The sequence below is a fragment of the Muntiacus reevesi genome, chromosome 2, assembly GCF_963930625.1.
Source record: "Muntiacus reevesi chromosome 2, mMunRee1.1, whole genome shotgun sequence".
NCBI classification, from domain to species: Eukaryota; Metazoa; Chordata; class Mammalia; order Artiodactyla; family Cervidae; genus Muntiacus; species Muntiacus reevesi.
In genome coordinates, this window is record NC_089250.1 from 73,386,179 (window position 1) to 73,401,687 (window position 15,509).

The following is a 15,509-nucleotide window of genomic DNA, read 5'->3' on the forward strand; positions in this document are numbered from 1 at the left end:
TCCATCCAGGAGTAGAAATGGTGCCAGCTGCCATCTAGTCATGGGCCTGGCTCAAGCACATTCTTTCTGTCTCTTTGGCCTCCGTTTCTCCATCTGTGCAATGGGTGGGGGAATGGATTCCACCCTGATGTTTCAAGATGCTATAGATTGTATACACACAGTCCTTCAGTTAGTACCTGGAGACAGCATACCCAGAGAAGGTTTTTCAAGAAGGAAAGTGCTACATTGATGTGGTTTGGATAAGCTTGTGTGCTTGAGAAGGTCCCTGACAGCAACTCCACGCATTTCTTCCCCCTCAACCTGGCATCTGAAGTCACAGCTTCTGGGGACCATCCCTCTGACAGCTCAAGTCCTTCAAATGTTTTTTTCCCCTCCAGGCATCACCACATCTGCTCCGAGTGTGTCCCAGCTCTTCACAAGGTGAGTACCCTTGCCTTAGCTTCCTCTCACTCTCTCTCCCTTTTCTCCTTGGAGGCAGAGGCTCTGGAGCCAGACTCCCTGGAGAGGAATCCCAGTGATGCTTTTACTGGTTGAGCGACCTTGAACAAATGACCCCATTTCCCCAGGCCTCAGTCTCCCCATCTGGAAAATGGGGACAATGCTGATGTCTGTTTCACATAAAAGGCACTCAGAATGGGGTATGGAATAGACTGTTCTGGAAGTGTTGGGTGTTGTTTTCTTCTTTCTTCCTTTTTTTAAACATTTTTTTGTTTCCTTCCTGTGCTTTCCTGTCATAGACGTTCTCTGTTCCTGTCTCCCTTCTTGCTTCTCTATCTCTCCCTCTCTGTTTTTCCTTCCTTTCTTTCCTCTCTCTCTTCTCTCTCTCTCCACTTCCTTCCTTTCACCCCATCTTTCTCTCTTTACCCATCTTGATCTTTTACCCTCCTCCCCCTCCTTCTTTCCTTCTTCCTGCTCAAACATTCACCCAACACTGCTCGATAACCAAATCTCCTAGGAGCTCTGGAGACTCGCAAGATCAATGAGACACAGCCCCTGCCCTCAGAGAGCTTCCAGGCTAGTAGGAAATGGACCAGTAGATCAGAGATCTCAACATGGTGAACAGTACAAATGCTCCACCAGAGCTGCATCCAGGGGTCAGTGGGAGTCTGGTGATGGACAGGGCTTACCCAGGGCAATTGGGGAGCCAATTGAAGGAAGTCTGCTCCCTGCAGTGTGAGAAGCCCCAGGCTTGGCGAGACGGTCAGCATGGCCCTCCTCTGAATGCTCACCTCCTCCATAGTTGGATATTTTCATCCCCGGACGACCCCGAAGAAGCTATTTGTAAGGAACACACTTTCTCAGCCTTCCTTTCCCTCCAGAAGATGTTTTGGGGGTTGTCAGTAGCAACTGAGGTCTGTTAAATCTACCTGGCTTGTTTTATGGCCTTGGGGTTGGAGAGCTTCCTCGTCCTTTCTCTGGCTTTTCATTCGAGCCCCAGTTTATTCTAAGAAGTTCACATCAGTTTTGATGGGAAGCAGGAATTGATCATCTCAGATTTCCACCTTCTACTTCCAAGCAGGTGTAAATTGGGAACATTTTCAAATAAAATTCTCTGCTCAGTGCTATGTCCCATGCTCTGGATGTGTTTCCAGGCACCTCATAGGGTGGGAGTCTTGACTGATGAAACACCTTCCAATACTGGATCTGGAGTCTCCAGTTCAAGTGACATTCTTATGCATCTTGGGACAAATTACAAAACAAGCAACTTTCTTATGCATCTTGGAACAAATTCCCTGACCCTTTGGCACAGAAGTTGTCAAAAGGAAAGGGGCTGAGAATGTCTTTTTATAATTCTGTGAATTTTAACATCTGTCTCATACATGCCTTTAAGCTTCATATATAGGAGAAACTGGAAATGAGAAGGTTTTACTGTATTAATGTCATCAAAATGGAATCAGATACAGGTTTGGGAATCTCATTACCATCTACTGATAAACTCGTGGTCAGAATGATTAGATATAATTTGTTGCACAGAACTTTAGTGTCTGGGTTTTTGACCTAAAGGGCCTGGGTGTCCTAGTGGAGTGGTTAAGGACATGGCCTCTGGAACCAGGGTTCAAATCATGGATCAGCTGTATGTATTCTCTCTGCCTCAGTTTTCTTATCTGTAAAATGGGGATGGGAATAGTAACTGCCTCCAAGGGTTGTCACAGTTGCTATGAGATTTAAATGAGCCCGTCCACATACAGTAATTAGGACAGTGCCTGGTGTGCCATAGACCCAAGAATTGTCAGTGTTTTTTATCACAGGAAGGACTGTTGAGGACAGTGTGAGTTGGAAGATGTTCTCAAATCCAGCTGAATACAGCACCCAGGAGAGCAGACCCAGGCTTTCCAAAGCATCTGCTTTGCAAGAGAAGGGGGAAATAGGGAGTGTGTATATTCATGTGTGGATCTCTCCTGGTTTTAAAATATTGGCAACTCCAAATTAAGAAAAAGACTGCACTGGCCAAAGAAATTGCATCCGTAGATTCACTGTCTTGTCCCCATCCGGTTGAATGAGCCAACCTTGACTTTATTAATTGCTGCCTGCAGGACTGAGTCAGTCCCAGGCCCATCCCTGAGCAGCAGCAAAGCTCCATGGTTACAAGTCCACGTGGGCTCAGGAGTCAGACTTCCAAGTTCAGATTCTGGATTTCCCGCTTTCTAGCCATGACTTCTGGTCTCTGAGCTTCCGTTTTCTCTTCTTTAAAATGGGAGTTAGCAGAGCCTCTACCCCAGGGAGTTGATATCAGTATGTGATGTGATGCAGACCACATGAGGCCTGTGAGACACAATTCCTAGCCTGTGGTCAGAGCTCAGTGATTACTAGCGGTCATTGTGTTAGGGATGTCGTAGATCAGCAGCCCTTTATTTACTTTTTTAGGATTTTTTACTAGTATTATTTATTTTTGGTTGCAGTGGGTCTTCATCGCCTTTCTCTGGTTGTGGCAAGCAGGGGCTACTCTAGCTGCGGTGTGTGGACTTCTTGTAGCAGGGAACGTGGGCCCAGTAGTTGTGGCACGCGGGCTTTGTTGCCCTGTGGCATGTGGGATCATCCCAGACCAGAGATCAAACCCATGTCTCCCACATTTGCAGACAGATTCTTAACCACTAGACCGCCAGGGAAGTCCCTCAGTGGTCCTTTAAATCCTAGCTGTTCATGGAACTGATTATTCATCTTGGAGTAAGAAATCCATTTGTGTTCTTTGGTTGCAAGTAAGACAAATAGACCCCAGCTGTGTTCAGATACTCAGTCATGTCCAACTCTTTGTGACACCAAGGACCTAGTCTCCTCTGTCCGTAGTAGTCTCCAGGCAGTAATACTGGGGCGGATTGCCATTTCCTCCTCCAGAGCATCTTCCCGACCCAGAGATCGAACCCGCGTCTCTTATGTCTCCTGCCTCTGCAGGCAGATTCTTTTGCTAGCGCCACCTGGGAAGCCCAGACCCCAGCTGATGTAAGCCCAAAAGGAACTTTTTTGGAAGATCTGGAGTAGCTGACAGTGGGATCAAAACTGGAATAATCAGGTCTTAAGGAAGACCCAGAATAGCACCGCTTCTGGGGTCCAAGCAATAGGAAGGGAGTAAAAACACTCTTTTCAGAATGTGGTTGTTGGGATGAATTATTCAGCCCAGGATTTCAATTTCCAGAATAGAATCTGATTGGATAATCTGGCACCCTGTGCCCACCCCATGGCCCAGAGCCGGGCATCTTGACTGGCAATCCTGTCAAAGCTGTATCAGTTGGGAATGTGTCTAAATAAGGGTAGATAGTCACAGTGGAATGGGCTGTACTGTAGTAGTCAATGAACCCTGGTTCCAGTGGATTGACACAACAAAGGTTTGTTTCTTAAATAAAACCTCTCCAAGGCAGCTCTCCTCCACAGGCTGACTTGGGGTTCCAGGGTGTAACCCTGCTGGCTTCGCCCTCTCAGCTGGTACCCTCCACAGTTGCTGCTGAAACAGGAGAGAGGGCAGCAGGGTTTTGAGGAGACGGTTTTATTGGCTAAACCATTGTGTTGAGCAGAATCCAGTCACGTGGTTGACTCTGACTGCAAAGGACCCAGGAAGTGTCGTTTCCCTGGTGCCCAGGAAAGGAAAGTGAAATAGGACTTGATGAACATGTAAGTTGTCTCTTTCCTGGAAAGAGTGCGTGGTGGTCCAGGGACTAGGAACTAGTACTTTCGTTGCTGGGACCAGAGTTCCTGGTCGGGGAAGTAAGATCCCAAAAGCTGCAAGGCCAAAAAAATAAAAATAATCACCTGAAGGGAAATGGTGATAGTGGTGATACCAGGGGGGGAGGGATGTGCTAGGTTGGGCTTGGAGATTTAATCTTCTTTCTTCCACGCAGACCTTGCCCGCGTGTCCCACCCGGTCAGCCTGCTTCGGCCATGGCAGCCTACGGCCAGACGCAGTACAGTGCAGGGATCCAGCAAACTTCCCCCTACACGGCTTACCCGCCTCCAGCACAAGCCTATGGAATCCCTTCTTACAGTGAGTACCCGACCAAGCCCTTGCTTTCCCCGGGATCCCTAACATCGTGGTCTTCATTCTGCCCAAATGCCTCAGTTAAATGCGGAAAGAGGCATGCAGCCAGCCTGATTTTGGATTGGAGACAGAGCAGAAGGACAGACACTTTCAATACAGTTCAAGTTCTAGAGACTATGTCGAGGCCTGTTTTGGTTGCAAGGGTAAGAAACTTAACCCAAGCTGGCTTAGAGAAAATGGAAACTTAATGATTCACATCCTGGTAAGCTTGGGGACAAGGCTGATATCAGGTATGGCTGGATCCAGGTGCTCAGAGGATGTCAGGAGGAAAATGTCTCTCTCCATTTTCAGATGTTTTCCTCTGTATTATCTTTACTTCTGCCTGGGTTCTGCCAAGATAATCTAGAACCGAGATAAGGTGACCCTTGGATACTTTTTAACCTATAAAACATACTTGACATTTGAAAAATTAATTGCCGGTTTTTAAATGGGAAGTGTTTACATAGAAATTCGTATTTCTAATGTCTTAAAAAAAAAAACAAACAGCAGATGACTGGGCAGCACCGGGCCCACATTTTTGCATCAGAAGTAGGTAACTGTGCAGGGCTGATCCTGTTAGCCTTTGTTGGCCACAGTCCTCTCCTAGCCCTCATTACTCACTTAAATTAGCTGCCTGAAGACGTTTAAGCTTGCAACCCCTGGCCTAGAGGGAGAAAAAACAAATGAACTTTTAAAAATGGTAGGTTAAAGTGATTTCAGATTATGATGCATGGGATGAAGGAAGACAAGATCATGAAATGGAATAGAGCAAGCAAGATTTAACTTAGGGTCCAGCTCCAAGGAAGGTCTTTTACACAAGGAGCTGATTCATCTGAGAACTGGGAGACAACCATTAGCAAGCATGGGAAGAGAGGCGTCCAGGCAGAGGATGCCTGGGAATCCTGGGGAGATGGATTTGGCAAACCCCAGAAGCTCAGTGGCTGGAACACAGGACCGAGATGAGATAGGCGAGGTGGGCAGAGTCTTAGCACCTGGGGAGGACTTTATGCCAGTGAAACAGGAACTTATTGGCAGGTCTATAAACATAGGGCTCTCTGATGCAATCTGGCATTTTTAAAGATCACTTTGGGGCTTCCCTGGTGGTCCAGTGATTAAGAATCCACCTTGCAATCATGGGACACTGGTTCAATCCCCGATCCAGCAAGATCTCTCATGCCTCAGAGCAGCTAAGACCGTGTGCCTCAACTACTGAGCCAGCACTCTAGAGCCCACTCGCTGCAGCTGCCAAAGCCTGCCTGCCTAGAGCCTGTGCTCTGCAACAAGAGAAGCCCCTGCAGTGGGAAGCCCCCACGACAATGAAGAGTAGCCCCTGCCTGCCACCATTTCAGAAAGCCTGCATGCAGCCACAGAGACCCACCGCAGCCAAAAAATAAATAAATATATCTTTAAAAAAAAAAAAGATCACTTTGGCTGCTGTGGGGAGATCGGATTGGAGAGAAGCAAGAGGAGAAACAGGAAGGCAAGTTGGGAGGCTGATGAAGCCTGGAGTGGAGTGATGGTAGAAGCCTGCTCGGGACAGTAGACAGACAGAGATAGACATAGTCAAGAAGAGTTGTGGCCTTAGGAGTGACAAGTCATGGGACACGGGGTCGGGCATCCGTCAGAGACACCATCACTAAGATGCTGCGTCTTTGAGATGCTGCATCACTGAGATGCTGCCACACACAGTTCTCAGCGCTCTGTATCTACTCATTCTTTTAAACCCCCACTGAACTCTCCAAGGAAGGTCCGACCATTATCCTCTTTCAAGGGATAAATAAATAGAGGCTCAGAGAAGATAAATAACTCACCCAGGGTCCCCCAGTTGGTTGCTGGTAGAGGTGGAATTACACCCAGCAGCCTGGGCTCTGGAGTCCAAGCCCCTCACCGCTGAGCTCTGCTGCCTGAGCACACATTCCAGAAATCCTGGGGGATTACCTGTGATGGGCCCGAGCCAACTGGTGTGGGCATCTTTTCTAACTTCTGTCCCTCCTGTGCCAGAAGACGGGTGATAAAATCACAGGTGAGTCACCCTGGCTGGCTGACAGCCAAGACACATGAAGCTGGATTATTTTTCAGCATAAAAGAGAACCCTAGCCCTGCTTCCAGACAAAACATGGCATCCGGTGGAAATTAATTTGGTCTAAAGTCATTTTTTAGTCTCAGTTACTTTCAGAGGCTCTCTGCCCTCAGAATACAGCATAAGTGGCAAGATCACATGCCCTGTCTTCACACCCCACCTCTGCCCCCTTGCTGGTCCTAAGACCCAGGGGAAGTCACCTTCATACGATGGGAGTGCTACTAAATCTGTCTTCCTAACCGTTGTTGTTGCTGTAAATGGGATCATCTACATTCAGGATCAGCTACCTTTTTCTTTAAAGGGCCAGTTCATAAGTATTTTCAGCTTTCTGGGCCATGCAGTCTCTGTTACAGTCACTCAGCACTGCCGTTGGAGCTTGAAACCAGTCAGACAATATGTAAACTAATGAGTGTGTCTCTGTTCTAATAAAGCTTTATTTACACAAACAAACAGTGGGCCACAGTGGGTCCATGGACCACAAGGTGTCAGCCCTTAATCTACATTAAGGGCTTAGCTCACAGGGCCTGGCCCAAGGGAAACGTTCAATCAACATAGTAGAGGCCAGGCTGCCTGGTATGTCCACATCACTGAATAATGACAGGTGGGCTGGAAAGCCCTTTCCTTTCACACATGCCTGTGCCCGAGCAAGCAGTGTTTGCTCACTGTCTGGACAAACCTTGCTGAATCTTGTTAGGAAACTTTTCTCCTTGCTCCTTGGCAAATAGCGTTATTACCTTTGTTTAAATAGCTGCAGGGAAATAATAACACAGTTGAGCAGACTAGAGGCAAGGAGGTCAGGAGTGTGGAGTATTTTTTTCCTCGATTTGTTATGCAAACAGAATGTTATGCAACATTTAAGACATATGTAAAAGAGTAGCACTATAAATAACCATGAGCTGACCATCCAAAATGAAAAATAAAGGGAGGTTATCTCCCTTTCCTGTCAAATACCCTCATCCCTGGATTTGCTAGTTACTATCACTTTCACTTTATTAATATCATTGCTCTGCCTTTCTTTATGTGGAATGCTACGTGTGCTCAGTCATGTCCAACGCTTTTGTGACCCCTGGCGGACTGTAGCCCGCCAGGCTCCTCTGTCCATAGGATTTTCCAGACAATGCTGGAGCGGGTTACTGTTTCCTTCTCCAGGGGACCTTCCCAACCCAGGGATCGAACCTGTGTCTCCTGCATTGGCAGGTGAATTCTTTACCACAGTGTCACCTGGGAAGGCCTTATGCAGAGTAGAGGTTGGCAAACTTCTTCTGTAAAGAGCCTGATAATAAGTATTTTTGGCTTTGTAGGCCATACGGTGTCTATCAAAGACACCATATGGTGTCTACTCAACACTACCCTGTATCTTGAAGACAGCCACAGATAATACATAAATAAATGGGTGTACAGGCATGCCTTGTTTTATTGCACTTTGCTATCTTACAATTCACAGATATTGCGGTTTGTTGTTTGTTTGCTTGTTTGTTTTTTTCTTTCTTACAAATTGAAGGGTTGTGGCATCCATGCTTTGAACAAGTCTGTCAAGGCCATTTTTACAACAACATTTGCTCACTTCATGTCTCTGTTACATATTGGCCCTGTTTGGAACTTTTGCATCATTACTATGTTTGCTATGGTAATCTGTCATCAGTGATCTTTGGTGTTATTATAATCGTTTGGGGGCTCCATGAAACGGCCCATATACGATGGCAGATTTCGTCAACGAATGTTGTGTGTCCTGACTGCCCACCAACTGGCCGTTCCCTCATCTCTCTCCCTCTCCACAGACTTCCCCATTCCCTGACACACAACAACATGAAATTAGGTCAATTAATAACCCTTCGGTGGCCTCAAAGTGGTCAAGCGAAAAATAAGAGTCACATGTCTCTCACTTTAAATTTTTAAAATGATTAAGCTTAGTGAGGAAGTCATGTTGAAAGCCAAGACAGGGGACAGCTAGGCTCCGGCACCAAACAGGTTGCCAAGTTGCTGTCATAATTGTCAGTGAAGTCGTGCACCATCTAGTGCATAAAATCCCTTCACACCCATTACTGAGAGGCATCAAGAGAAAGCAGAGAAAACCTAGACTTCAGAGCTACCTGCTAATCACAAGACTCTGACTAAGTGGCCTGGTTTTCTGAACCTTAGTTTCCACATCTTTAAAATGGGGAGAAACTTCCCTGGTGGTCCAGTGGTTAAGATACCACGCTTGCACTGCAGGGGGCGCAGGTTCGATTCCTGGTCGGGGAACTAAGTTCCCATATGCCTGCCTCTCAGTTTGGAAAAAAAAAACCATTAAAATGGGGAAAGTCATATTGCCTATTTCATGGGATTGTTGTGAGTACCTCATTCACAGCTTTAAATATTCATTCATTCCCTTTCTTTTGATTGCCCAGCAATCCTGCCAGTGGGAATCAGCATCTTATTTCATAAGGGAGGAGAAACTGTCCAGGTCACCAAGTAATGAAGCAAACTGTCCTGGCTCCTGCCCAGACCACTTGAGTCAAAATCCATTGTTTTTACCACATTAAGCATTCTCTTTATTTATGGGGGTAAATGGGTGAGAAGGAGTGAAATCATAACTACAAAACCATCCCCAGAACTAGCAGTGTCCTTTTTTAAAAATGCAGTGTCCTTTTTAAAAAATGCAAATTTAAGTAGTATTGAAATACTATTTTATACCTATAAGATAAAGATAAGCAAAATTGATTATGTGTTCAATAAAAATACAATATATTGGCTACTGATGATAGATCAGCTTCCTCCCTCAATACAGTTCCTTGTCCAGTCAGCTGCTCTTGGAATGGGTGCCCGTGCCTTGGGGAGGCATGTCAGAGTTTGGCTAAAGCAGAAGGCAGGTTTGTAACTGTGGCCTTTGGATAAGTAGGCCCCTCCATGAGAAGAGTGGAGAGTATGTCTTAAGATTAAGTGGCATCATCTTTACAGAGGGAAAATGGTTCGTTTAATACCTTCACCCCAAATCCTGATGGACTTTTAAGCCATACATGGAGCTAGTCCTTGGAGTACATGCTTAGTCACTCAGTCCTGTCCAACTCTTTGTGACCCCATGGACTGTAGCCTGCCAGGCTCCTCTGTCCATGGGATTATCCCGGCAATAATACTGGAGTGAGTTGCCATGTCTTCCTCTGGAGTATCTTCCCGACCTAGGGATCAACCCTGTGTCTCCTCCAGCTTCTGCATTGACAGATGGACTCTTTTATTACCGCTGAGCCACCTTGGAAGCCTCAGTCCTTGGAGTAGGGGGCTCATTACCCTCAGAGCCAGGCAGGACGCTGACCACATGTGCAAAAGATGAGATCCACGCAGCCTGCCTTTCCCTTTCTCACTTTTGAACCTGTCCTAGGATGTAAAAGCAAACAAAAACACCCAAAAAAAAACTGTGGTGAAAAATAGCACCTTAAAAACCAACCTCCATGTCTCAGAGACAGTATGGGAACCATGGTGACCTGGGAAACACACAAATTGGGGAGCTTCTGGGGACAGCCTATTGTCATGTGGGAACACGGTCATGAGGTTTCTAGATCATCCTGTTGCTCGAGAGAGGCCGTAAGTCTAGATTTTTTGGGGTGAAATCTTCTGATTTTTAAACAAAAGCAACCAATTTCAGGTTTTCCTGTAAAATACACAGGCCAAGAAGGACATGTGAGACTGAATTACAGCTGAAGTAGAGTAACTTCTGCTTACAAACCACCTGTTTGCAACCAGTTTGGAAGCTGATAAAACCGCATGCTGTCTTCATTCCGTAGCTCTTCTGCAGGTGATAAGGAAGCATCCTAACTGTGTGTGCCTGGTACTTCTCTTTCCCCCTTCCAAGGCATCAAGACAGAAGACAGCTTGAACCATTCCCCCGGCCAGAGTGGGTTCCTCAGCTATGGCTCCAGCTTCAGCACCCCACCCGCTGGACAGAGCCCGTACACCTACCAGATGCATGGTGAGTGTAGTGCTGCGCCCCTCCCTGCCGTCTCTAAGGCAATCGGGTGTCCAGTCGTTTGTTTGTTTATTCAGAAGCTTTACTGAGTACCTACTATGTGCCAGGACCTATCTCAAGTAGCGGAGTTGCAGTGGTGGGCAGAGGAGATAACGACTCCTGCCCTCATGGTGATTACGAGGGCAGGAGGGAGAGGCTGACAATTAAACCAGGCAGCAAGTAGCAAATGGCTAATTTCAGAAGGGGTTGAATGCAATGAAGCCCATAAACGTGGTGTTGGGATGGAGAGTGATGAATAGTTGAGGGGTCCGGAGAGGCGAGAAAGGTAACTTTAATAGAGTCATCAAGGAAGGCTCTTGGAAGATGTGACATTGGACAGAGGCCTAAGTATGAGGCAGAACTAGCCCTGCGCAGACCAGCGGGGGAAGAGCATTCCCAGCAGAAGGAACAGCCTGTGCAAAAGCTCTGTGGAGGCCGGGCCGGGGGGAGTGTCTTAATGTGTTTGGGGCACAGAATAGGGGCTGGTGGGGCTGGAGCAGGATTGGGGGGGGTATAAGAGGAGAGAGTCTTGAGGGATAGCAGGGCTAAATCATGCAGGGCCTTGAGGGCAAAGGGGAGGTGTTGGCTTTGATTTGCAGTATGATGGGACAGGTGATACCATGGTAGACTCAGAGAAGTGATGGGTGTTGGGATACTGGACGGGAGGTAAAGGGTTATTATTCTGGGCAGGAGGTTCCGGGCTCCGCATCCCCATTGGGCAGCCTTAGAAAGAGAAGAAACTCCCGTGTAACTCCCACCAACCCCACGCACCCTAAGGAACGGGCCTGCTGCATTCTCTTCTTCCCACCTGCACTTGTCATCATCCAAAGGCCCCTTCCCTTCTCCGGTGCCCCATAGGAAATGTGTTGGAGCTGATACATGGAGTAGAGGGCTGGTGGCAGTAATTTTGGGCATCCTCTCCCTGGTATTCTTTTTTTCCTTCATGAAAGCTGGTAAGAATGACCACCAAGAGTCTGAAAAGTAATGTGCAAAGTTGAAAGAGTAAGGACAAGGTGGTGGGCTAATGCGTGATGCTACATTTCTTTGAGAAAAAATATTTGCAAGTTTTGCTGCTTTGTCTTTTTAATTAGGACACAATTTAAATGGATGTCAAGGGCATCCTTTCAGGAAAAGGTATTATGAAGAGACAGCAAATGGTCTTAGGAGTATGTAAGAGAAAGGAGGTGATGAGCATTAATGCCCAGACCTTGGAAGAGCATCCATGTAAAGATTTGCAGTGGAGTTTGTTGATGACGCCATCAGCTAACATTAACCTAGCACTAGGTTATCACTAACTAGGTTATCAGCTAACATTAACCTAGCACTAGCTAATCACCTCATACAACCTTCATGACACTCCACAAAGTGTTGGTTCTGGTATTATTCCCATTTTACTGGAGACAGAACTGAGTCATAGAGGGGTTGGCATCAGGGCAAGGAGCTTAGATTTTACTGCAAGTGCAGTGAGAAACAGGTTGCATGACGTGTCTTGGGGGTCTGATGGATTCCCAGCCGCAAACCTGACTCAAAGCCTGCTCTTTGCTGTGGTTCCTCCTGCCTCCTCTGCTCCTGCTGGCACCTCTGTCTTCCTGGGGGCCTGTTCTGAGTCCCACTGAAGGGCATAAGGTGCTGGGACCCATCTTCAAGTGGGGAGTAAACGGTAGCACAATCCTGATCATAAAGGCTCATGAAGACCCTGAACTTGAACTTACATTGGGGTCAGTCTTAACCATCTTACCCAGTTTCTTTTCAGCTTTTCCAACAGAAACGGACATGACCACCTCAGGGCTTCTAAGGAGACAGACAATGAGCAATTATGTAAATTGATCATGACAGATTGTGCTAAATCACAAGAAGGACCAAACAGGGTGCTGTGATGGGCCTTGATGAAGGGAGTGGTGATGGACGTTGCCCAGATGGTCAGGAGGCCGGGGTGACGGAAAGGAACCAGCCTGTGAGCAGCTGGAGAGTGGACAGCCCAGGCACAAAAGGACCAGCAGGAGCAAAGGTCTGGAGGCAGGAAAAGGCTCGAAGTGTTGAAAGACTCCAGTGGAGACTTGAATCTGGGGGTAGTGAGAAAGGCATGTGAGACTGGAAAGTGAAGCAGGACGCACCCCTGTACTGGGACGCAGAGAGCATGCTATTTCCTCTCCGGTCCTTACAGAAGTTACAGGAGGCGGGCTCCATCAATACCGCTTTAAACACGATGAACGTGAGGAAGTGGCTTGCCCAAGGATCAGAGGGCCAGGAAGCGATGAGAGCTGGGATTCAGAGTAGAATTCCGGAGCCTGTGCTGTTCCCTTGCAAGTGCTGTTGCCCAGACTCCTTCCGCCTCTAGACGCTGCCCTCGTTCTGCGTATATACACCATTCCCCATGATCTTCCCAGCAGCCTTGTGATGTAGATGCTGTCATATCCCCATCTTACAGGTGGGAAAACCAAGGCACAGCCTGGTAAAGTGGCTTGCCCAAGGTCAGCTGGCTGTGGCAGTGGGGTCTCAAGCCAGTTATGTGCCCAGGCACATAACCCCAACACCAGTCTGCCTTCTAGATCCTTCTAGAAGACCAATCTCCGTGGGTGAGCCCTGGCCCAGACCCCACCCCCATCAGCCCGCACAAATAGAAAAACATCTGATCCACTCCCACTGGACCATGGGAATAGTCCAGGTTATTTTCTTATCGTCTTCATGGCCCAGATGCCAGCTGGACTTTGTCCCAATTAACTGCCTTCAGTCTGATGCTAATGGCCATAAACTGCTCTTGAGACAGCCCAGGCATTTTGCAAGCCTGACATATTCCTCCTTAAGTATTTTTTTTCCGAACGCAAACACACAGAAGGCTCACACGCCGTGCCCATGTGCTTCCTATTAACTTTTTTTTTTCAAGTTGTTCCAGAGGAGAAATAAACTCTCCAATACTCTATGTGCCTTTCAGAATGGAAGATGTTGGTTAAGCATAGCGTTTTTGAAAGAGGAAGGGAGAGAGACTGAGTTTCGGGCCTGAAAGCATCAACTTGGAGTCAGATTGGTCCATATTCAGAAGCTGAGCTGAGTCCTTTTCTTTTCTAAGAATTAAAACCATCATTTTATAGAAGCAAAAATAAGTCCCTGAGTGGGGACCACTCCATCATTTACAAATGGGTAAACTGAGGCACGGTAGCAGCAGTATGACTTGTGTAGGGTAAAACATTAGGAAAGCATTAAAAATGCCTCCAGCTGGGTCTTCTACCCCATCTCAGAAACTTCCAGAAACGTCAGCAGAGCCATTCCCCCTGCCCCCATGGCCCTAGTTGGAGATCTGTATCGGCTAATATAGCATTGCCCTGCTGCCAAATGTACAGTAAACGTAGAAAAGAAAAGTTCACAGCCCCTGTAGCCTTTTCATGGTTGTTTATTTTCTTTTTTAAGTTCACCCAGGGGTTTTCGTAGCTGAAATGTATTTCTTATGAGTTTGATTTTTTGTTGTTGTTCCATTTCGGCTTCTCCTGCTAAAACCCTGCTGTTCATGGAAACGGCCACAAAGATTAAAAAGAGAAGAAAAAACAGATAAATAAAAAAACATCTTGAGAGTGTGTTGTAAGAACTTGCTGGTGCCCCCGAGGGGTCGAGAGCCCTGGACCCGGCTGCAGTCAGCTCTGTGTCCTGCGGCAGGACCTCGGTGAGGTGCTTGGCTTCTCCAGGCCTCCCTTTCCTCACCTGTGGGACCAGCATCATAGCAAGAGTGGTGAGCCCAGGGCGCTGTTGGGGGACTGCACAGAATGGCCATGCGCAATCAGATGAAGTCCTTCAAGACTAGGCGTACTTTTATTATTTCTCTCGGTGCTTCTGTAACGTGAGAGTTAAAGGCAGTAACCCTGAGGTCAGGCTGAGCTAACTTCCCAGTTGTTCCTGTACGCCAGCGTGTGACTTTGAGCCTTGTGACTTCTTGGTACCTCAGTTTCTTTCCCTATAAAATGGAGATACAAATTGTACCCACGCGTGGGGTGCTGTGATAATTAAATGAGTTAATGTGTGTGAAATATTCAGAACAGCACCGGTACAACCTAAGTGCTCTACAAATTGTTAAATATTATTTTCCTCCTAATGTCTGATTTGATGGCCTTATGTTTTTCCCAGATTCATTTCTCTTTCCTGCACTCTCCATTTTAGGACATAGTTTTGGTAAGAGAAAAGAGAAATACCAATTTGGGATTGTTGAGCCACCCTGCTGGTGAAATATGGTGAATTGGGGGGAGCCTTACAAACGGTGGGAGAGCCTTCTTCTGGGGGAATTCCTTTTTTTTATTATTATTTACCAAAGTCAGGGATTGTTTGGCTGCCCTGGTGGATCAGTGGGAAAGAATCCACCTGCAAATGCAGGAGATGTGGCTTCAGTCCCCGGGGCCGGGAAGATCCCCTGGAGGAGGAATCGGCAATGCACGTGCTTGCCTGGGAAATCCCATGGAAAGAGGAGCCTTGCTGGGCTACAGTCCATGAGGATTCAAGAGTCAGACACAAGTTAGTGACTAAACAACAACATCAACAACAGGGGTTGTTAACAGGGAACTCAGAACCCAACATAAGCCTTTCGAGAGCAACATGGAAATGTGTGATTTGAGGATGCATAGGAAAAATTAAAAGTCCAGTGGAAGAGTCTGAGCCAATGATTTCACCCAGAGACCTCTGAGGTTGGTTTGTGCTGGATTCATGAAACCTAGCACCTTCTCTGGCTCCAGCCAGATGTGTTTTTGGACAAGCCACTGAACTCTATGATCTGTGTTTCACAGCTCTGGCACTCACAAATACTCACTGAAAAATAAAGAAGTTGGGAAAGGTCATTGTCAAATACAGCAAATACACTTGGTAAATAGTAGTGTGAAGTTAGATGTCTTCACTGCAGGACTTTTTGCTCAGTCGTGTCCAACTCTTTGGAGTTCTCCAGGCCAGAATACTGGAGTGGGTAGCCG

The 15,509-nt window shown here is 47.0% G+C and overlaps 1 protein-coding gene across 1 annotated transcript in view; it reads left to right on the forward strand.

Moving 5' to 3' along the window:
• EYA2 (EYA transcriptional coactivator and phosphatase 2) overlaps positions 1-15,509 on the forward strand; it is a 250,439-nt gene that overhangs the window by 94,942 nt on the left and 139,988 nt on the right. The window contains exons 3-5 of the mRNA XM_065919822.1: positions 378-420; positions 4,332-4,474; positions 10,414-10,530. Of these exons, the coding sequence (XP_065775894.1) occupies positions 378-420; positions 4,332-4,474; positions 10,414-10,530 (303 nt within the window). The remainder of the gene's footprint in view (positions 1-377; positions 421-4,331; positions 4,475-10,413; positions 10,531-15,509) is intronic.